Genomic DNA, 24035 nt, shown 5'->3' with positions numbered 1-24035 from the left:
CCTGGGTACAGGTAAGGGCACCTGCATGGCACCATCCTATGCCATCCTATTCATGGGTCATCTAGAGGAATCCTTCCTAAAAACCCAGAATCCTAAACCCCTCACCTGGTTCAGATTCATTAATGATATCCTTGCTATCTGGATCAAAGGTGAGGACACCCTATCCACATTCCTCCAGAACCTCAACAACTTATTACCCATTTGCTTCACCTGGCCCTACTCAACCCAACAAGCCACCTTCCTAGATGTTGACCTCCTTTTCAAAAATGGCTACATCAGTACCTCCGTCCATATCCAACCTACTAACCACCAGCAATACCTCCACTTCGACAGCTGCCACCCATTCCATACCAAGAAGTCCTTTCCATACAGTCTAGCCACCCATGCTCATCACATCTGCAGTGACGAGCAGTCCCTCTTGAAATATACCGAGGGTCTCACTGAACCCTTCACTCCCGAATTATCCTCCCAGTCTTGTGAAAAAACAGATCTCCTGTACCTTATCTTCCCAGTCTCCCACCATCTCCCAAAGTTCCACTGTCTGGCCACAGAGGAGCATTCCCCTCGTAACTCAGTACCACCCAGGACTGGAGCATCTTAATTACATTCTCCGCCAGAGTTTCAGTTACCACTCAGTGTGCCCTGAAATGAGAAATGTCCTGCCCACTATCCTTCCCACTCCTCCCACAGTGGTATTCTGCCGTCCATCGAACCTACACAATATACTGGTCCATCCTTACACAACCCCTGCTCCCAGTCCCTTACTTCATGGCTCATACCTCTGTAACAGACCCAGATGCAAGACCTGTCCCATACATCCTCCCACCACCAGCTACTCCAGTCCTGTCACTAACATCACCTATCCCATCAGAGGCAGGGCTACTTGTGAAACCAATCATGTGATCTACAAACTGAGTTGCAACCACTGTGCTGCATTCTATGTAGGCATAACAACCAACAAGCTACCTGTCACCATGAATGGCCTCCGACAAACAGTGTCCAAGAAAGAAGTGGAGCACACTGTTGCTAAACACGCTGCCAAACATGTTATCCCTCATTTCAGTGACTGCTTCACAGCCTGTGCCATATGTACCCTTCCCACCAACACCAGCTTTTCACCGAGCGAGGTGGCGCAGTGGTTAGACACTGGACTCGCATTCGGGAGGACGACGGTTCAACCCCGCGTCCGGCCATCCTGATTTAGGTTTTCCGTGATTTCCCTAAATCGCTCCAGGCAAATGCCGGGATGGTTCCTTTCAAAGGGCACGGCCGACTTCCTTCCCCATCCTTCCCTAATCCGATGAGACCGATGACCTCGCTGTCTGGTCTCCTTCCCCAAACCAACCAACCAACCAGCTTTTCTGAATTGCACAGGTGGGAACTTTCCCTGCAATACATACTATGTTCCTGTAACCCTCCTGGCCTCAACCTTCGTTAGTCACTGTCCTCACCCATCCAGCCCCTTCCCTGTTCCCTTTCCAGCACTACACAGCTGTCATTCCACCATCACACCCAGTCTTTTTATATTCCTTTTCATCAGGTACTCCCCCACCCTCCCACCTCTCACCTGCCCTCTGTGCTGCTCTTCAATGTACCCTTCCTGCCCCAGCCTCTTCCTTAGCCCCACTCAGTCGCTACTCCTATCATGCACTGGTGCTGCTGCTCGCAGTGTGACTTCAGTTGCCTGAGACTGCAGTCTCGTGTGTGAGTTGCATTTGTGTGTGTGTGTGTGTGTGTGTGTGTGTGTCAGTCATGGATGAAGGCCTTAATGGCCAAAAGCTTGAATTGTGAGTGTCTTTTTGTTGTGCCTATCTGCGACTCAGCATCTCCGTTATATGGTAAGTGGCAACTTTTCATCCTGGATTTTCCATTCTTTGACCTTCTTACAGTACCGTATCCAAATCTCATCTCCATCGACATCCTCTTGCACCTCTGTAATATTGCATTAAAGTTCATCCCCCTTGTATAGGCCCTCTACATACACCATCCACCTTTCAGTTTTCCCTTTTTTGCTTAGGACTGGTTATTCACCTGTACTAAGGAACGAAATGATACCCTGAAGTTCTGTGAGGCTGTAGATACTGTGATAAGTAAGTGCTCAGTAGGCAGTTCGGTTGAAGAGGAATGGATATCTCTAAAAAGCACAGAAGTTGGAAAGAAAAACATAGGTACAAAATCACCATAAAGTTTTGTCCTATTATAGTCATCAGCTAGCAAATGTTCCAATTCATTAAGCACTCGGCTCATTTTCTGTTCAGTTTCAATTACCACTGCAATGTTATCAGCGAATCACGTTTTACTAGTTTTCTGTCCAAGACAAAAACTCCCACATCAAGACAGTCCTTTAGTTCCTCTTTGTGTCTTCATTATAAAAAATAATTATTAGTAGTGACAAGGAGCAAACTTTCCTGATTTTGGTCCACAGTAAACCTGACAGTATTTTTGACATGTTACATTATGCCAATTGTGTGGTAACTTAGACATCCATCCACTCATGTTTCCTAGGGAAGTGTAATAATTACATTATTTTCAAATGTTGGTGAAACTTCTCCAGGTACATAAATTTCATTCACTGGACTTGCACCAACATTTGGTTTAATGCCTGTAAGAGGTCAATTCATACTTCATAAATACCTTGGTATTTGTTCCTTCTGAGGACTAGATTGGCCTGCTCAAAACCCTGACATGAACCATGTTGACCATCTTTAAGATGGTTGTTTGGTGTATCAATTTACCAAGGAACTTAGCAAGTCAGCTATTTGTCACACAGCAACTAGGATGACATGTTAGGTCACAGAAGTGAAATAAATATCAGAGAGCTTTAACAATGAAATTCTTCTTTTAGAACAATTAGCAGTACTGTACTTTACTGACTATAATATGCAGATTTTTCCTCAAAAAATTCCTTTCAAAATTCATGTGCATCTTACACTCGAAATTAATATAAAAATGTCCATTGTTTGATTTAAAATTCCTGCCAGTCTTAAAAAAAATGGCCATATATTTGATGCTACAAGAAACCCAACTCTATCTGGCAACATTGAATTCAACTGACAGCAGCAATGCACCAATGTGATGAACATGAGTTGTGGGGATTCACGAGCTTGCTAACACTCTCTCTTCTGCCCCACCATCACAAACCTAGAACATTGTCTAGCCTATGATGCATCATTGCTGTCTACGGTGACAGTGAACTTTAAATGAAAGGGATTTGTGGCACTGGTGACAGACAGTACAATATTTTTGCTTGTAGCTAGTTTTGTAATGGAAAAAAATAACAATAGCATATGCAGAAGAACATGGATGCAAAGCAGCTGAGCGGCATTTCGGCCCTCCACAAACAGAAAAAATGATTCATGATTGGCAGGCTTGTAAAGAAGAACTGAAAAATATGAGGAAGACTACATATACAGATAGAGGATTGAATGCAAAATGGCCCAAATTAGAAGATGACGATTAAAATGAATTCAAGGATACCATCAAAATGGAACTGGAATTGATACAAAAATGATTCAAATATACGCTCATAAGCTAGCGCTACAGTGGAATTTGACAGACTTGGAGTTGGTTGGTATTACAGATTTACAAAGTGTCATGCGGGGATGAGAAGTTCCGCCTTATGCAAGACACCTTTTTTCTTTTGTTTTGTATTGTTTCACCCATGTCTTGCATAAGGCGGAACTTCTCATCCCATTTTCTTAGCAAGCACGGAGACAACAAGAAGAACTGCACCACAAGATGATAAAGTGTCATGCGCTTAGCAAGGGAACCAAACCAAAATATTTCAGAACATGCCACAAGAGTATGAAAAGAAAATATTATTTTTCCATTGCTTAATTATTCTACATCAAAAGAAAACCAGTGTGGAACTAAGTTGTGCTGATGGTTCTAAACTTAATTCAATAATCATTTTCAAGAGGAAAAATGCCAAAAACTCCTGAAATATAGCCAGGTGTTGTTGTTCATGTACATGACAAGGGCTGCATGGACGAGGCTAATATGAAATGGTAGATTAACAGAGTGTAGGAGATAAGGAAAGATGCTTTCATGAAGGAGAGTTCTTTTCTTGTGCTACAGCAGTTTAGTAGTCATTTGAAAAATTCCGTGAAAGAGAAACTGAGACAGGGACATACAGAGCTTGCTCCTATGCCGGGAGGACTTACTTCACAATTGCAACCTCTTGATGTGTTGTTAAATATACCATTTAAAGTACATATGAGAAAGGAATGGAACAAATTTATGATGGATGAAACCCATCATGATTTCACGCCAAAGGGAGCCTTGAAACAACCTAAAATAAAACAAGTGTGTCTCAGTTGTTAAAAGAGTCGTGGTCTGGAGTGAGAGATGACATTATTCTTAAATCTTTCAAAAAGTGCAGCATAAGTATTGTTGATCAATGGCAATGAAGACCATCTCATACATGAATGATGACATAAAAGAGGAAGAAGAAGAAGAAAGTTGAGATGATGATTTTCAGGGATTTTAAAGGTCAGACTGGTTTTATAAACTAAGATTTTTTTATGTCTGGCTTTGCAATCCAATAATAAAATTGGTACAAATGTTATTTTTTCTAAAAAAACTGCTTAAAAATTAAAGTATGTCTTACAGTTTGTTAGTGTCTTATAGTCTGTGCTTACAAAGAGAAGGGCTCCAATGGACGGCACAGTTGATGCATTGGCATGTGCATAAGTTGTATGGCCCAGTGCAGGCGGCCTCTGGTGACCGGTGGTCCACATAGACGCCAATGGCGGAGTATTTGAAGTGTAGCATGCCAGTGGCCTGGTGCCATGGTGCATAACCAAGTACTACATACAGCTGGTGGTGGAGTCATTGTGGCAGCGAAACACCACAGGAAAGCCCAGCAGCAGATGCTGGGATTCTGGATTCTGGAGAAGAGGCAGGAGGTGGCAATATTCACAAGGTGGGTGGGTCCACCCCACAGCAGGGACACCCCACAAGGCTTAGACAGGATGAGGAACATGCAAAGTGTAGCACACTGGCTGCTTGGTGTCATGGCATGTATCCAAGTATTAGATACAGGGTTTTAGCACCAAGGGACTATCTTGTTAGTGGGGATATGTAGGAAGACCTGACTACTCTTACTCTTGTGCACAATAGCTGGAACGCAGCTGTCTGGTTATGGGCAACAGACTTCAGCCCTGAGCTACAGAATGAACAGCTGGATGACTGATGAAGTATGAGAAACAGGTGGATGGAGAGGACACTTTACTTTTCACTGCATTATGGCACCTCTGTTGCCACAAAAGATCACAGGTACATCTCATTAATGTTACATTGTGTTTTCTGTCATGGTGAGAACACTAGAGCAATGCATGCAATGTACAACTCCTTTATTCTTGCTGCACTGATAAGAACAATTCACTGAATTTGGTGTGCAAAGACTGCATTCCATTTTCAGATGAGCCATCGAGTAAATGATGATAATTTGTGTAAGTGTTTTTATTCATTTTCTGTTACATAATGTTAAATATTGATTTTCCTTTATTGAGTTTTTATTTTCTGTGGACAGTGCTTGTTTTTTGCGCTTTCGATGACATAATGAAATACTGTACAGTACTTTCTATGCAACTTCAGTCTCTCATTACAACTAGTTCCTTAATTAAATAAAGTTCTTTTGTGCTGGCTGCTCTGATTCCATAAGTTAAATACATTTTCTCTTGCTTTTATTTTACCTGTATTAATCAAAGCTCATATTCAAAGTGCAATAAACCAAATATTTTGAAAATAATTCAATTTACAGTTTACAACACCTGCTTGTCAGAACCTCATACCAAGATTATGATAGTGTGCAGTTTGACATTTAAATGTGTTTGTAAATTAAATCTCACTCATTGCTCCTCATTACCTAGGTGTTCTACGTTCTGTCTTTTGTCCCTTCATATCAAAATCTTCTGCCTCTACTATTCTTGTCGCCCTCCCTACCCCCCTCCACTTCACATCTACCTCTCATCCCTCAAGTATCTACTTATCTGATAGTTATTAAACGAAGTGAAACTTAATACAAAACAACCAGGATTCATTATCCCATCTCTTCTGTCAATTTTTGATTCTTCACTGAAGTACAAGGTGTACCGTATACCAAATGATAAAGAAGTGAAATTTGACTACATAATTACGCTGAGACAGGAATCAGAGAAATATTTCTGGTTAGACTTCTTGGATAAACTTGTAACAATCATTATAATCATTTAAAGTCCCCCCCTCAAACCACTGCCCCTCTTCCTCCACCTCCACCTCCTCCTTCTGAAACAGGAAATATAAAATATTACTCACACTGATGACCTTCCAGCCTGGTTTTCCAACTTGCACACTTTGGTCCTTGCTGCTGACAGAGCTCTCTTGTGACTTGCTTGAAGTCACAGTCACCTTTCCTTGCTCTTCATTTGTGTCCCCTTCTGTGACACAAGAACTTTTGTTGTCAAGTATTTGGCCTGTGTCACGATGGCTCTCCATCTGCTGCATGCTTGGAACTGTTGCCAGTTTCTCCGCTGATTTTTTACTGCAAGGATACCATATCATAATAACAGCACTCACTGAATGGAACACAATTTCGATAAGAACACTAACAAAGTATAAACTTTTATGAGTTTGTAATTTTGCTTTATGCATATTACAGTTCATACACAAAGTTACTACCATGGAAAATAAGAAGAACTATCCACAGATAGGGATGGTAACAGCGGCTGACTGCACATCAAGTTATAATCTTATGTATGACATTCAATTAAACTACATTTGAAAGAAAGCTACAAAATGCATGAATCCATAAGGTCTTCTTTCTTATGAAATATACTGTTACCATATTGATACATAACATATTACATTTTGCTATAATATTCAGAACAATTTTTAAAACATCTATGAATAAATACAGTGCATTTGAATTACTGGTTCACACATTAGCATACAAACAGCATGGGGTATTATTAACACAATAAGTGGGAAAATTGCCAAGGAGGATGACTATATTGTCATTAAGAAAACTTAGATGACAGATCATTGCTCCACTGAAAAACCCTGGATGAAATACAAACAGTGTGACAAAAAAAGACAACTACTCATGGTATCAGTGAACTGACAGCACTGAAACAATGTAGCTGTAATTTTTTTGTGCTCTGAAAAAGAATTGAAGTTTGTAAACTTTGTCACTATTTTCAAGTTTGTGTCGGTGCATCTACCCATCACTCTACAACTCCATGAAATGATGAGCCACAGTATTTACACATTTCAGTGTTTGTAGATAATTATGAAAGATGGTTTACACATTTGATATTTTTGACTATTTTTTTTTAATATCATGGAAAAATTCTGCTGTATTTTCAGAATATAGTGCACAACAGTACAGTCAATAAGAAACATGTGGGAAATTCAACGCTATTCATTGTTCTCCCACACTCTTTCCAGAAGTAAGAAAAAGCATTAAATACCTTAATTGTGAAAGATGCAAAGGTGGCAATACTTCCAAGAAGATACTCAAAGGTTGTGACAGTCTAAAATCTCATGTTCTTTGTCATATATGTAGTACATATTGATCTATGTTAAGGCAACAGGTAAGACTGCCGGGCCTGTCTATAATAGGAGAGATTTCATAGGTTAATTACTGTTGATCTCATTATTCATGTGCCACACTCAACTTCATCTCTCCCATAACAAAGCTAACTCCCATCATTTTCATTGCAGCAGGTAAGGGGTTTACTGTCTTGATGCTTGACACATGGGAATATGTGGAGGACTATCTCCTTGATACTCTCACTTGCAGAATGTGCCATCTTGATCTCATTTCCATCTTTGAATTCATACAGCTCCTGAAAAATCTCAGGAGTCTTCCAAGTTATCACAACTGGATTTTAATAAGTGTGTAATGCATCTATGTTTTATGTTCTTTCAGAGATAATGCCAAACTTATCCTAACACCTTCCAGCTTTTGATTTCAGAGCACCCACTGAATTTATGTCTGCTTTGACTGTCTAACAGTTGTGGCCTGCTGATAATTTCTTGCTGACATTACATTATATCCATCCAGCATCCACCCTCACAACTTAAAAGCAACACAACCAACTAAAAGGCCTGCCCCTACACTTATACCCCTGATGAACACATTTTCTCTACATCTGAAGAATTTGTCACTACCAAAAACACTTGTGAACGCACCGGGGAAAAAATGATTTTTTCAGTTTTAGAGTCATATAGTCAGTATTTCCAGAGTGATTTGTTATGTTTTTTCTCCATTTATTATGACTTAATTACCTGAATGCACAACTAAAGGCTGTGACTGCAGCCAGTTCCACCTACTTCACTTTGTATCGTGTGTTAGGAACCCACCTGACCCTCTTTCCAACAGTCTCTGTTATATCACTCCCTCCTAATCCACTCCCTCACATCATTGTTATTGTGCATTGCACAAACTCATTGGCTCTAGTGCCCATGTGTTACATTCCTACCCTCTGCAGCTGCTGCCTCTCCCTCCCGCATTCCTATCTCGTGTAATCTGCCTCCCTCTGAGTCATCAGCCACGGGTCCCCAACCCTCCCTCAAACCCACACCTCTTTCTTCATTTGAATAAATAAAATTGTCAAATCAAAGCATTTATGAAAACTGATGTACCGCTGTATACCTACATCTATACACTGCAAGCCACTGAGAAGTACCTGGCAGACGGTACTTCCCACTGCATGGCTTGTAGGATCTTCTTCTTGTTCCATTTACGTATGGAGTATGGGTGGAATGACTGCTAAAACACTTCTGCGGGAGCTATAATTTGTCTGATCTTGTCTTCATGATGCCTATGGGAGTAATACATAGGGGGATTGTAGTACATTCCTATATTTCTCGCTTAATACTGGTTCTGGAGACTTTGTAAGTAGGCTTTCACAGGAGAGTTTGTATCTATCTTCAAGTGTCTGCCAGTTCAGGTTTTCTAGCAGCTCTGTGACTCTCTTCCAAGGGTCAAACAAACCTATGATCATCTGTTCTGCCTTTTTTTTGTAGAACAGTATCTAGAATTTGTCACACAAGTATTTTGCATGCAATCTCCTTTGTAGACTGATTGTATTTTCCTAGTATCCCTCCAATGAACCTAAGCTGCACTTGCTTTATATATGACTGAACCTATGTGAGTGTTGCATTTCATATCTATATAAATTGTTATGCCCACATATTTGTATGAGTTAACTCACTGTCACTTACTGATATTGTAGTCATATGATACAAATTTTTTTGTTTTGCAGTGTGCTGTCAACTGGTAACTGAATCATAATACATTGTTTAATACAGTTATCATTGGACTTATTTTTGTACTGGTCCTGGTTTTGTTCCTAACTGATCATCTTAAAATCTATTGTTTTCGCCAGTTTCATACGCTGTGCACAGCACCCGCAAATGCCAGAATAAGTGTACACAAAAATGTCTTATGGGGACCCTGTATCAAGATATACGTTACTTTCAGAAATATGAAAAGCACAAATCAATAATGCCGTATATTGCAAATCATATCAAAAGCAGGCAAAAAGGGCAAACAACAAAGAATTCACTAAATACCAATTCCTTTAAAAAGGTGTGAAAATGTTATTGAGAAAGCCTCCCCATGCAATGCAATGGACATGTGTACAATACTGTGGTATTGTTCTGAATATTATAGCAAAATGTAATATGTTAGTATCAATATGGTAACAGTATATTTCATAATACTGTGGTATTAGAACAGTACATGTTGAATACATTGTCACCACTTGTCATATTATGACTGGTACAGAGTGATTTTAAAGATTTTTCATCACTAACAACCAGGCATCTTATTTAACATACTGGAAGAAATTTAAAATATATGCTACCCTGAAACATAATCACAAGAACTTCGTTAATAGAAAAATGTGAATTCTGTCACAATGCTTAATTCAACATTTCTAAACATTAGCTGCAAACAGAGTGTAATGTTGTGGTACCAATCATAAGCCAGCACTTTCTATGGCTACTGTGTGCTGATGAATTGCCTGCAAAGTGAGACAACTGCTAACATCACCTCGGGCAGCGAACTCCTCATCATCACACCTATGTTTCTTTTGCATATCAACAGTGGAAAGTGCTGGATGGAATAATACGTAAAATAAGGGAAAATCAGCCATTCACCTATAATGGACTGATGTGTGGCACATATAAACGCACAACAGGACACACAGTATTCGTGCAAGCTTTTGAGTTATTGCCCTTTCTGTAGTAAAACTACACACATTCACTCACACAGCCACAGAGACACTCAAACAATACCCCAGTGCCTGTGGCGAGTTTCTATGTGCCACACATCCATCTGCTATTATAACACACTCTCACTTCCTAAAGTTAACCGTCACGCTACATTTCTCATATCTTTTTACAAAGCTGATTATTATGTGTAACTGGCAAATTTAAGACTCTCACTTTCAATTGTGCTTACTGATATTTAATTAACTTTAGTCCATAGTTGCTTATTAAAGGACTGTCACCAGTCTTTCCACCAGTATCACTAATGCCAGGACTGACAACTTCCAATTATTTAAGTATCACATATACTACTTGAAAGTTTCTTGGATGTTTCTGATAATGGTGTGGAAACTGTACAGTGTTTCAACAAGGTCTGTCACCTTCAGGTACAAGTGTGGAGTACTGTGGAGATTGGTTCACTAGAAAACCACATGTGCCACTGCAGAGGATGCCAACAACCAGAACCTCCCACCAGAGGAATGAGCCACAGACACATGTGTTGTGCAAGAAAGCCTGCCATAAGCCACAGACACCAGCATATGCTTGTGGGCAAGGGTTGTTCGTACCCAGCTTGTCTGTGTCTGTGTCTGTGTTAGGATAAAAATTCTTAGTAAAATGTTTGCTGATACTTGTAAAATTCTGGATAATGGGGGAAACTTATCAGGAATGATGGGGATGAAAAACAGTGTTTGGTAACAAAAACAGCTAGACCGGAATGGTACCCAAGAAAGAAAATACTGCTTGAAATCATAAATAAGAAAGAATGTTCCCACATAATACACTGGAATATAAATGGTCTATGTGCTGACTTTCAAAAGTCATAAAATGGACGAATTACAAATTATGCTTTCAGAGTGTAAAAATATCAAAGTTATTTGCCTCAATGAACATTGGCTTACATGTGATAGTATTAAAATTCTTAAAAAAAATCGAAAATTTTGAAGTAGCAAACAGCTTTTATAGACATGAGAAATCACGTGGAGGCCCTTACATACTTACTGATTCTGATATAAAATATGTAATAAGAATGAAGATAGTATATTTGTGAGCTGCTGTATCGAGTTAAGGGACCTAATATATCATAGTAGTTTCTATTTACAGAGTACCAGAAAAAGCTGCAATTGAAGCTTTTCTGGCCAAATTTCAGTGCTTCCTTGAAAATCTAAACAAAGAAAAAGGAAACTTCAACATTAACATCCTAGGTGAAAGCAATGATGTGTTCAAATTCACTGACACAAAAATTGTTCAAATGGCTCTGAGCACTATGGGACTGAACTTCTGACGTCATAAGTCCCCTAGAACTTAGAACTACTTAAACCTAACTAACCTAAGGACATCACACACACCCATGCCCGAGGCAGGATTCGAACCTGCGACCGTAGCGGTCGCGCGGTTCCAGACTGTAGCACCTAGAACTGATCGGCCACTCCAACCGCCCTCACCAAAGTAAACTTTAAGTAAGCCACAGTCAGCTAACTGTATTGATACTATCATAACCAATTATGTATTTGAAGATGTCCATAAATTTTGCTTAGATCTAGGAATCTCTAACCACTGTGCATTATTCATTGAACTACCAAAAATTGACAAGGAAATTCCATGTAACAGAAGCTCTATGAAAAGGAACGTCAATGAAAAAAATTTAACTGTATTTAGAAATAAGTTAAAAGAGGTTGAATGACTTTATGACAGTTGTATTTCAAGTAGTAGTGACTCTGGGGTGTTTAATGAAACTTTTCCACTCAGAATAACATGTACCAAAATCACTGGTAAAGTTAAATGGATAACTCTGGGTATAAAAATTTCTAGTGCTAGGAAGAGGCAACTACATAATGAACTGAAATATAATAAAAACAGATATTTTACTGAATATGTTAGACGTTATAAAGCTACCTTACAAAAGTTGTGAAAGCAGCCAAACAAATGGCAAACAATAAGTTCATTTCACAACATAAAAGTAAAACAAAGGCAGTGTGGTCTGTTGTCAAATCAGAGTTAGGTGTTAGAATTAATAGAAATGAACTACCTAGGCAAAGCCAGATGTTGATATACTAGAGTATCAGAGTAAAGTAAACCCCTCTGGACTCCAGCAAGGAGCTGAGTATCTCACAGATTTAAAAAAAAAGTCTCAATAAAGCATGTGGAAAATATTATATTATCATTATAAAATAAAAACACAGCTGTGTGGGATGGGATACCGACTAAAGTGATTAAAGCAGTGTATCACATAATAGCACCTCCACTAACTAAAATAATTAATCAATCCTTTGAACAGGGATGCTTTCCTGATGTGTTGAAGTATGCCAAAGTCAGACCTCTGTTCAAGAACGGGGTCAAGGGAAGACATGGGAAACTATCATCTTACTTTTATTCTTCCAAACTTGTCGAAAGTGTCTGAGAAAGTAGCTGCAAACCAGATACAAAATTTTATTGTAAAAATGATATTACTGTAAATAATCAATTTGGATTCCTACCAGGATAAAACACCCTGGATGCAGTAAATAACTTTATTGAAAAGATATGCAAAGCACTGGACCAGAGGAGTAAAGTTGCTGATATTTTCTGTGATCTTACTAAAGCTGTCAACTCTGTAAACCATGCCTTGCTTATCTACAAATTAGATAAATATGGGATTAAGAGCAATAGCTCTCAAATGGCTTACACTGAACCGCAGAACAGAAAACAAAGGGTAACTACACTTCAAATGTGGTGAATTATTTTTCAAAGTGGAGTACTGTATCACAAGGTGTGCCTCAAGGCTCCATTTTGGGGCAAATCTTGTTCCTATTCTATGTAAATGAATTATCCACAAATATCAATTACCCATCAGTTCTGTTTGCAAGTGATACTTTTGTTTTAATTGAAAATGGTCATGCAGAACACATTCCAAGCTTCATTGTGAGCACACTGGATACCCTAGAAAACTGGCTCTAGTTAAATGGCTTGAAACTGAACATTACAAAAACCCATATGGTACATTTCCAAACCAAACACTCAAAATGTGCAGAGCTTAAAATACAACACAATAATCAACTTATGGAAGAAGTTGACACTGTCAAATTCCTAGGACTAAATGTGGACAAGAACTTGAACTGGAACACACATATTGACTCCTTATCAAATAAACTAAGCAGTTTTGCATTTGCAATGCAGATACTTGCAAAATTCTACCGACATGAGTACACGAAAAATAGCACACCATAGTTATTTTGAATCTGCAATTAGGTATGGAAAAAAATTATCAGATACATGTGTACCGCACAGAAAAGAGAATCTTTCACCCTTTATTTCAACAACTGCAAATCCTAACTGTACCCCTCATATACATTTATGAAATTATCATCTTACTGCACGGCAGACAAAAATTATTTGAGGAAAATCATTTTAACCACACATACAACACAAGAAATAAAAATAATTTTATGCTTCCCACACACACAAATTGAAATTATATGAATGGGCTCCACAGTATGTGGGGATGACAATATATGGGCAAAAATATATTTAATGTTACGCCAGTGAGCTTAAAAATAAGGCTACATCAGATTCTGGGGGAGAAATGCTACTATTTGATAGAAGAATTTTTAGAGGATGACATGATAACTTGAGCTAGGGTAATTTAGTGTTAGATTTTTAGATACTATTTTTATTTCTTTACTTTCTCAGACTTTTTAGAAGTCTGGTTAAGAATGGAGTGACGCGGACCTTTATCAAGCGTCACTTCCTTTTTGCTGTACGGTACATGTTATATTGCATTTAGGAACTTTCGGGTAATTGAACATGTATCAATAATTACGGATTTCTGTAATTGTATATATATGTTTGGATGTAGCTGTATTGCATTGATGTATTGGTGGATATTGTGTGGTATGACTCCTGTAGTTCATACTATAATTGGTATGATGTCAACTTTATCCTGATGCCACATGTCTTTGACTTCCTCAGCCAGTTGGATGTATTTTTCAATTTTTTCTCCTGTTTTCTTTTGTATATTTGTTGTATTGGGTATGGATATTTCGATTAATTGTGTTAATTTCTTCTTTTTATTGGTGAGTATGATGTCAGGTTTGTTATGTGGCGTTGTTTTATCTGTTATAATGGTTCTGTTCCAGTATAATTTGTATTCATCATTCTCCAGTACATTTTGTGGTGCATACTTGTATGTAGGAACGTGTTGTTTTATAAGTTTATGTTGTAAGGCAAGCTGTTGATGTATTATTTTTGCGACATTGTCATGTCTTCTGGGGTATTCTGTATTTGCTAGTATTGTACATCCGCTTGTGATGTGATCTACTGTTTCTATTTGTTGTTTACAAAGTCTGCATTTATCTGTTGTGGTATTGGGATCTTTAATAATATGCTTGCTGTAATACCTGGTGTTTATTGTTTGATCCTGTATTGCAATCATGAATCCTTCTGTCTCACTGTATATATTGCCTTTTCTTAGCCATGTGTTGGATGCGTCTTGATCGATGTGTGGCTGTGTTAGATGATACGGGTGCTTGCCATGTAGTGTTTTCTTTTTCCAATTTACTTTCTTCGTATTTGTTGATGTTATGTGATCTAAAGGGTTGTAGAAGTGGTTATGAAGTTGCAGTGGTGTAGCCGATGTATTTATATGAGCGATTGCCTTGTGTATTTTGCTAGTTTCTGCTCGTTCTAGAAAGAATTTTCTTAAATTGTCTACCTGTCCATAGTGTAGGTTTTTTATGTCGATAAATCCCCTTCCTCCTTCCTTTCTGCTTAATGTGAATCTTTCTGTTGCTGAATGTATGTGATGTATTCTATATTTGTGGCATTGTGATCGTGTAAGTGTATTGAGTGCTTCTAGGTCTGTGTTACTCCATTTCACTACTCCAAATGAGTAGGTCAATATTGGTATGGCATAAGTATTTATAGCTTTTGTCTTGTTTCTTGCTGTCAATTCTGTTTTCAGTATTTTTGTTAGTCTTTGTCTATATTTTTCTTTTAGTTCTTCTTTAATATTTGTATTATCTATTCCTATTTTTTGTCTGTATCCTAGATATTTATAGGCATCCGTTTTTTCCATCGCTTCTATGCAGTCGCTGTGGTTATCCAATATGTAATCTTCTTGTTTAGTGTGTTTTCCCTTGACTATGCTATTTTTCTTACATTTGTCTGTTCCAAAAGCCATACTTATATCATTGCTGAATACTTCTGTTATCTTTAGTAATTGGTTGAGTTGTCGATTTGTTGCTGCCAGTAGTTTTAGATCATCCATGTATAGCAAATGTGTGATTTTGTGTGGGTATGTTCCAGTAATATTGTATCCATAATTTGTATTATTTAGCATGTTGGATAGTGGGTTCAGAGCAAGGCAGAACCAGAAAGGACTTAATGAGTCTCCTTGGTATATTCCACGCTTAATCTGTATTGGCTGTGATGTGATATTATCTGAATTTGTTTGGATATTAAGTGTGGTTTTCCAGTTTTTCATTACTATGTTTAGGAACTGTATCAATTTAGGATCTACTTTGTATATTTCCAATATTTGTAGTAACCATGAGTGGGGTACACTATCAAAAGCTTTTTGGTAATCAATGTATGCGTAGTGTAGAGACCTTTGTTTAGTTTTAGCTTGATATGTCACCTCTGCATCTATTATCAGTTGCTCTTTACATCCTCGTGCTCCTTTGCAACAGCCTTTTTGTTCTTCATTTATAATTTTGTTCTGTGTTGTATGTGTCATTAATTTCTGTGTAATGACTGAAGTTAATATTTTGTAGATTGTTGGTAGGCATGTTATGGGGCGATATTTAGCTGGGTTTGCTGTGTCTGCTTGATCTTTAGGTTTCAGATAAGTTATTCCATGTGTAAGTGTATCAGGGAATATGTATGGGTCTGCAATGTAACTGTTAAATAATTTAGTTAGATGTGAATGTGTTGAGGTGAACTTCTTTAGCCAGAAATTTGCTATTTTATCATTTCCAGGGGCTTTCCAATTGTGCGTAGAATTAATTGCTCGGGTGACTTCATGTTGCAAAATTATCACTTCAGGCATTTGTGGTATCATCTTGTATGTATCTGTTTCTGCTTGTATCCACCGTGCATGCCTATTATGTTGTACCGGGTTTGACCATATGCTGCTCCAGAAGTGTTCCATGTCTCTTATGTTTGGTGGATTGTCTATTTTTATGTGTGTGTTATCTATTGTTTGGTAAAATTTCTTTTGGTTTGTGTTGAATGTTTGGTTTTGTTTCCTTCTATTTTCACTTTTTTTGTATCTTCTAAGTCGTTTCGCCAAAGCTTGTAATTTTTGCTTCTTTTCATCTAATTGCTCTATTGCTTCTTGTTGTGAGATTTTACCTAACCTTTTTCGTTTTTTGTCTGATATTTCATTTCTTATAAATTGTGTTAACTGTCCGATGTCTTTTCTCAGTTTTTCTATTCTGATCTGTAGCCTGTGTTGCCATGCTGGTTTTGTGGGTTTCTTCTGTGTGTTGGTTGGTTCTGATATCTGCCTAGTGTGTATATTTAGTGTAGTGAGTGCTCCTACATAAACCAGTAGTTGTAACTCTTCCATAGTTGTGTATTCATTTATTTTGTTGTGTATGATTGTGTTGATAGTTTTTATTGTTGTTTCGACTTGTGGGCTATTTGGTGGTCTATGCAAGAATGGTCTAATGTCTGTATTTGTGTCTTTGTATTCTATATATGTCAACTGAAATTTTTCTTCTATATCTAACATGTGTGTCACTTCGTGTTCTATTTGTGCTTGTGCTGGTGGCTGTCTTAAAATTTCATTTTCCTCTGATTGTTTAATTGATGCGTGTTGTTCTTTGTTTGTTTGCTCTGGGATGTTTGAGTCCATTACTGTATTTTCTTCTTCTTCTTCTAATTGCACATTATTTTGTTCCAGTATTTGTTGTACTTGTTGTTTGATGTTTTCTAATTCTGACTGGGGTATCCTGTTATTTTTTATTACACGAATCTGATCAGCTAGACGTTGTTCTGTTAAAAATTTTAATTCTGGGTATCTGGTAATAAATGTTGTGTATACTTGTGATCTGTATCCAGTTGTGTTGGTTCCTAGGTTTGTTGCTTGGTAATAACAGAACATGAGGTGTCGATTAACTTCATCTGACCATCTCATCCTCTGTCTTTGTTTTCCTTCTAGGGTGGTTGCAGGAAGCATATCCTGCAAAACACCTCTATTTGGATTTAAATCATTTTCCAGTTGGCTAGCAGTGTCATTACCATTGTGGGCGGGCATAGGGTTCAAGCGCCGTCCCCGACCATGACGGCGCTTGTCCGAGGCTTCTTTAGTTCTGTCCTGAACCAAGTAATCACACTAAAAGGGGGGTTAGCCCTATTAGTGGTTTGTTCTTTTCGTCGCCTTTTACGACTGGCAGAACATACCGGAGGCCTATTCTTTTCCCGGGCCTCCACGGGGTCTATTTTTATTATTGTTATTATTATTATTATTATTATTATTATTATTATTATTATCATCTCTGCCTTTTGTGTTCGTAAAACAAAATTGTATAATTATTATGATGCTGTATGTAAACATCAGCTTTCTATGTTTTCGGCAAATTTACTTTTGACATTTCTCCTCTACCTAAATCAAATGATTTTGATTATGTTGTAATGAGACTAATAAACCACAATTCACAATCACCCATCAGTGTGATCTTGTTGAATTTGTTTCTCTGTGATCAACAATGTTTTAGTGGTGCCAGTGCTAATCCCCACACTTTGCTGGGTTAAAATTGTGTGTAACTGTTGAGTAGGTAATATGTTACGCATATTTTGACCACTCCTGCTGCTGACCACTGTCTTAATATGGAACTTGGTATGAACTAGGGACAAGTCTTCTGGGATTCTGTCTTTAAATAATTGGTCAAATTACATATGACAACTGCCATAATTAGCAGAGACACCGGATTTCATCTCAGCAAAATGTGGAAAAGGCATTTGCGGCACTAGGCAGCATTGGCTGAAGAGAAAAGAACTCAATGAGATCACACCGATGGAGGCTCGGAGTCAGGACAGCTAGGCTGTGCAGAGTCTGCGGGTTGTTTCTGTTGGAGGAGGCTCTGAATGTCTATGTCCTCTGCAAATATGTCACAATCCCACCTCCTGGCTTGCACTTTTATGGAAAAACCAATGCATAAATTGGTTAGCTACTACAACTTCCCACAGTCATACCTGAAGATGAGAAGCAGATGTCTCACTTAAATACTGTACACTTTACACAACACCACCTGATGCAAAGCTTGAGAACCTTCTCAAGGAGTTATTACACAATGAAAGGCTCAAAAAGCACATATTTAAATTTAAAGTCCAAAATTGGTCAACTTCATAGAATTTGATGGTTGTATATCAAAATTCAGTAACTCTTCTTAATTCCAGAACAACTTATGTGGAATATCCCCTCCCCCCCCCCCTCAAGAGAGGGGGAGGGTGACAAAAAGTCAGATGCAGAATGATTGCTTTAATTTTCACTGTTGATTTTTAGTCTTTGTAAAATGTTAAATAACCTGTATCTCTATACTAGTTAACCACACATTTTGGTATAAATAGGGGTAAAATGTGCTGAAGCATAATGACAAACAGTGCTTGTATGTTGTCCACAGAAGTTATGTATAATGGTCTACTATATTCATATAAACTTCACCTTTTTGCTCTATGCCTGATTTCCTGCTGCCTGTTATCCAAAACATCCTTTCTTTCTTCCAGTAATTTCAATTCTTTCTTATTCATTTTCTTTTTTAGATGTTCCTGTTCTTCCCTCTTGTCTCTCTCCTATTCATTGAAGAACAAGATGATGAGTATGATTGTAACATCAAGATATTCTTTTAGATTTTACAATAAAAATTTGAAAACACACACATACCAAAACATTGGTGAACAAATAATAATATGATATCACTGAGAGCAGGCATTGTGATTTAGCTAGTACCCCTAAATGATATCTATGTATTTTAGGGATTAAATTTTAATAATTTTTTGTTTATTTATTCACAACATGGTAAATTACAATATTTTTTACACTACATGTATGCACTGTGTGTACAAGTGCATGAGTGTAGTGTAACGTTTATCATCATTTTTATCTGTTTTCCGTCTTTGTTTGTGTTGATGATGCTGGTGATGGTGATGAAGATGATGATGAGAGAAAGGAGAGGGTGAAACCCGGTGCTTGCACATAGCCTGCTCCTTCTGAATAGCACCAAGGGGGCTGCCAAGCTTAATGCCATTTGATGGACAGATCACCATTCATAGTGTCACATGCCCTCACTTCATGATACACTGTGGAGAGGTTTCACATTTAAACCAGGACATTGGTGCAAAGTGCGATGATCAGGAACTTTACACCAGTCAGGAACTTTACGCCAGCATTTCTTGGGTACTACTAATTATGAAACAAAGTAAGTAAACAGAGAAAGCTAAGAAAAAAATGTTTATAAATAAGGGTTTCTCTCCTGTTATACAAGGGTTAAACTTTACCGATAAACCATGGACACAAAATCTCGGCAAACAGTGCTACTGAAAGTTAAAAGAGAAATGTTGGTGAGTATAAAAACCAAAATTATCCAAATAATGTTATGAAAGTCCTCAAAAATGAAAACGTCACGTCTCTGTATCCCAAAACTACAAAGAAAGTGAGAAACACAATCAGTTACCTATAAAATAAAATGTTCCAAGTCCTGATGATATCCCAGACATGGTCTTTAAAAAAAGTTCAAATGATATAATCAATGTGTCATTTAGTACAAGGATATTCCCAACAAATGTAAAACCATCAATAGTAAAGCCACTTCACATTGAGTGTGACACGAAAGACATACAACCATAAAGACAGATTAGATTAGATTTACTTTCATTCCAATTGATCCGTAGTGAGGAGGTCCTCCAGGATGTAGAACATGTCAGAAAAACAACAATACACAACAAATATTTACAACTCAAACAAATAAGCTAATGTACCATGCCACAGGTCCCAAGTGGCATGGTTGTCATTTATTAATGAACGCTATATGAAAGAATCATTTTACAAATACTAATGCACTGAATTTAAAATAAAAACGTTTTTTATTTATTTATAAGGTAATAAATGTGTAATACAACTACTAAATACTTATTTACAATGAACACATTACTGCACTGAATTGGTGCAGAAGTTATACAAATCAGTTGGTTCTACTGAGAAATTCATCAATGGAGTAGGAGTTGGCCACCAATAAATCCTTTAGGCATCTCTTAAACTGAATTTCACTGATTGTTAAGCTTTTTATGGCTTCTGGCAAGTTATTAAATATGTGTGTTCCTGAATAATGCACACCTTTTTGTACAAGACTAAGCGACTTTAAATCCTTGTGAAGATTATTCTTATTTCTAGTATTGATTCCATGAATTGAGCTGTTGGTTTGAAAAAGTGATATATTTTTAATGACAAATTTCATTAAGGAATAAATATATTGGGAAGCAGTAGTTAGTATCCCTAGTTCCCTAAACAGGCTTCTGCAGGATGTTCTTGAGTTCATACCACATATAACTCTTACTGCACGTTTTTGTGCTCGGAAAACTTTAGCTTGGCTTGATGAATTGCCCCAAAAAATAATCCCATATGACATTATGGAATGAAAGTAAGCATAGTATGCCAGCTTTTTCATTTGTATACCCCCTATGTCTGACACAATTCGCATTGCAAATAGAAATTTGTTAAGACGCTTCAGCAGTTCTGTGGTGTGCTCCTCCCAGTTGAATTTATTATCAAGCTGTAATCCCAAGAATTTAACACTGTCCACTTCTCTACTTGTCATCTTATGTTAGGCATATACTCGCGGGACACCCCAGTACCTCGTCTCCTACCTTCCAAACTTTACAGAAGCTCTCCTGCAAAGCTTGCAGAACTAGCACTCCTGAAAGAAAGGATACTGCGGAGACATGGCTTAGCCACAGCCTGGGGGATGTTTCCAGAATGAGATTTTCACTCTGTAGCAGAGTGTGCGTTAACTGGCGGAAGTAAAGCTGTGAGGACAGGGCGTGAGTCGTGCTTGGGTAGCTCAGTTGGTAGAGCACTTGCCCGCGAAAGGCAAAGGTCCCGAGTTCGAGTCTCAGTCCGGCACACAGTTTTAATCTGTCAGGAAGTTTCATATCAGTGCACACTCCACTGCAGAGTGAAAATCTCATTTTGGAAACATCCCCCAGGCTGTAGCTAAGCCATGTCTCCGCAATATCCTTTCTTTCAGGAGTGCTAGTTCTGCAAGGTTCGCAAGAGAGCTTCTGTAAAGTTTGGAAGGTAGGACACGAGGTACTGGCGGAAGTAAAGCTGTGAGGACGGGACGTGAGTCGTGCTTGGGTAGCTCAGTTGGTAGAGCACTTGCCCGCGAAAGGCAAAGGTCCTGAGTTCGAGTCTCGGTCTGGCACACAGTTTTAATCTGCCAGGAAGTTTCATATCAGCGCACACTCCACTGCAGAGTGAAAATTCATTCTGGAAACATCCCCCAGGCTGTGGCTAAGCCCCCGTGTCTCCGCAATATCCTTTCTTTCAGGAGTGCTAGTTCTGCAAGGTTCGCAGGAGAGCTTCTGTAAAGTCTGGAAGGTAGGACACGAGGTACTGGCGGAAGTAAAGCTGTGAGGACGGGCATGAGTCGTGCTTGGGTAGCTCAGTTGGTAGAGCACTTGCCCGTGGGCGGCAAAGGTCCTGAGTTCGAGTCTCGGTCCGGCACACAGTTTTAATCTGCCAGGAAGTTTCATATCAGCGCACACTCCGCTGCAGAGTGAAAAACTCATTCTGGAAACATCCCCCAGGCTGTAGCTAAGCCGTGTCTCCACAATATCCTTTCTTTCAGGAGTGCTAGTTCTGCGAGTTTCGCAGGAGAGCTTCTGTAAAGTTTGGAAGGTAGGACACGAGGTACTGGCGGAAGTAAAGCTATGAAGACGGGGCGTGAGTCATGCTTGGGTAGCTCAGTTGGTAGAGCACTTGCCCGTGGTCGGCAAAGGTCCTGAGTTTGAGTCTCGGTCTGGCACACAGTTTTAATCTGCCAGGAAGTTTTATAATATTCTAATTTACTTTCACTATTAGCTACCTTTTTTATAAAATAAACGAAATAGTAATGTATGAAAGGTTAAGTAACTTTTTCAATAAAAAACAATATTAATTAACCCAGAAAATGGTTAAAAAATCTACTGATATAGCTGCCTTTGACTTCTCAAAAAATGTTCTAAATGCTGTACATCAATATGAATTAATCTGTGGACTTGAAGTTAGTGGGGAGAGGGCATGGTAATTATGATGACAAATAATCGGTAACACTCCCGTCACATATTATGAATACTTTTATTCTCGCAGCATATAAACAATGCGTGTAGCGTAGAACGTGTACTACAGAGAACTGATCTGGCAAAGATAAAGTTGTTCTTGATGCAGTAGGGCAATATATTATTGGGGGGTAGAGCCAGTGGTTCTGTCCCCCCACTGACTGTTTCTACACCTATTTAAAGCTTTTGATCTGATCAATGACGATCCACTGCTTAGAAAATTATAAAAATATGGTACTTATGGAGTTGCTTACAACTGGTTTAAGTAATATGTTTCTAGCAAGCAACAGATGATAGAAATATAGCACTAGATAAAAGTTACTTTTCAGGATACAGGAAACTTAACTAGGGAGTACCTCAACAATCTCTGTAAGGTTCTCTTTTATTCTTTTTAATAAATGATTTATCCCTCACAGGCCAACAATAGAGCCAGTGTTGTTTGCAAATCAAACTAGTCTTTTCATCAAAAGACACAATGCAGCAGATGTACAGGAGGTCTGTTTGATGGCAGAAATAGCAGAAACATGTTTTAGACAATGGCAGTGAGATATATGAGAACAGTATGGGTGAGCTTTAGAGATGAAAGAGCAAAATTTGGAAACAATATAATCCTAGAATTATGGGACTGTACCAGTGAACAAACATCTTGTATGAAGTTTCTGGCATACTAGTTAGAAGAGCATTTAAGATGTGAAAAATACATTGAAGTAGTGAACAAAAGGCTGAGTGAGCATGGCAGTGAGTAATACTAATCACGTGAGTGAAATGCCGTGTGAAGTGGAATGGGGTGCGGACATTGGTGTTTGTGTTCATGTACGTGGTGTGTGTGTTAGAAAGAGAGAGAGAGAGAGAGAGAGAGAGAGAGACCATAGAAGTGATGAAACATGCATTAGAATATAAAATTTTCAAACTATAATGGGCAGTGAAATGAAAAAGAGACAGGTAGGAAAAAAAGTGAATAAGCTGTTTATTATTTTAAAAGTAATTGCCATAACTGTTAATACACTTTTTCCACTATGAGAGAAGACAGTCAGTGCCTCATGGAAAAATGTTTGCGGTTGCCTAAGGAACCATAATTGTACCCAGCCATGCACATCTTTGTCTGAAGCAAATCGATGGCCATGAATGTCTTTCTTCAAGACTCCAAAAATAAGGAAATCTCATGGAGAGAGATCGCAGCTTGTAGTGAAATTGCGTGCTTATGGAATATTGTCTCAGTTATGTGACTGGATTTGTGATTTCCTGTCAGAAAGGTCACAGTTCGTAGTAATTGACGGAAAGTTGTCGAGTAAAACAGAAGTGATTTCTGGCGTCCTCCAAGGTAGTGTTATAGGCCCTTTGCTGTTCCTTATCTATATAAACGATTTGGGAGACAATCTGAGCAGCCGTCTTAGGTTGTTTGCAGATGACACTGTCGTTTATCGACTAATAAAGTCATCAGAAGAGCAAAACAAATTGCAAAACGATTTGGAAATGACATCTGA

At 38.3% G+C, this 24035-nt stretch overlaps 1 protein-coding gene across 3 annotated transcripts in view; it reads right to left on the bottom strand.

Moving 5' to 3' along the window:
* Nucleotides 1-24035, bottom strand: part of LOC126198477 (uncharacterized) — a 169469-nt gene that overhangs the window by 34240 nt on the left and 111194 nt on the right. For all 3 annotated transcript variants that reach the window (XM_049934838.1, XM_049934837.1, XM_049934839.1), the window contains exons 4-5: nt 18902-19029; nt 6298-6523 (exon numbers count right to left, since the gene is read on the bottom strand). In XM_049934838.1, coding sequence (XP_049790795.1) covers nt 6298-6523; nt 18902-19029 — 354 coding nt within the window. The remainder of the gene's footprint in view (nt 1-6297; nt 6524-18901; nt 19030-24035) is intronic.

Source organism: Schistocerca nitens, chromosome 8 (assembly GCF_023898315.1).
Source record: "Schistocerca nitens isolate TAMUIC-IGC-003100 chromosome 8, iqSchNite1.1, whole genome shotgun sequence".
NCBI lineage: Eukaryota > Metazoa > Arthropoda > Insecta > Orthoptera > Acrididae > Schistocerca > Schistocerca nitens.
Note: the sequence above shows the minus strand (reverse complement) of the source record. Positions and strands in the feature narration are given on the sequence as shown.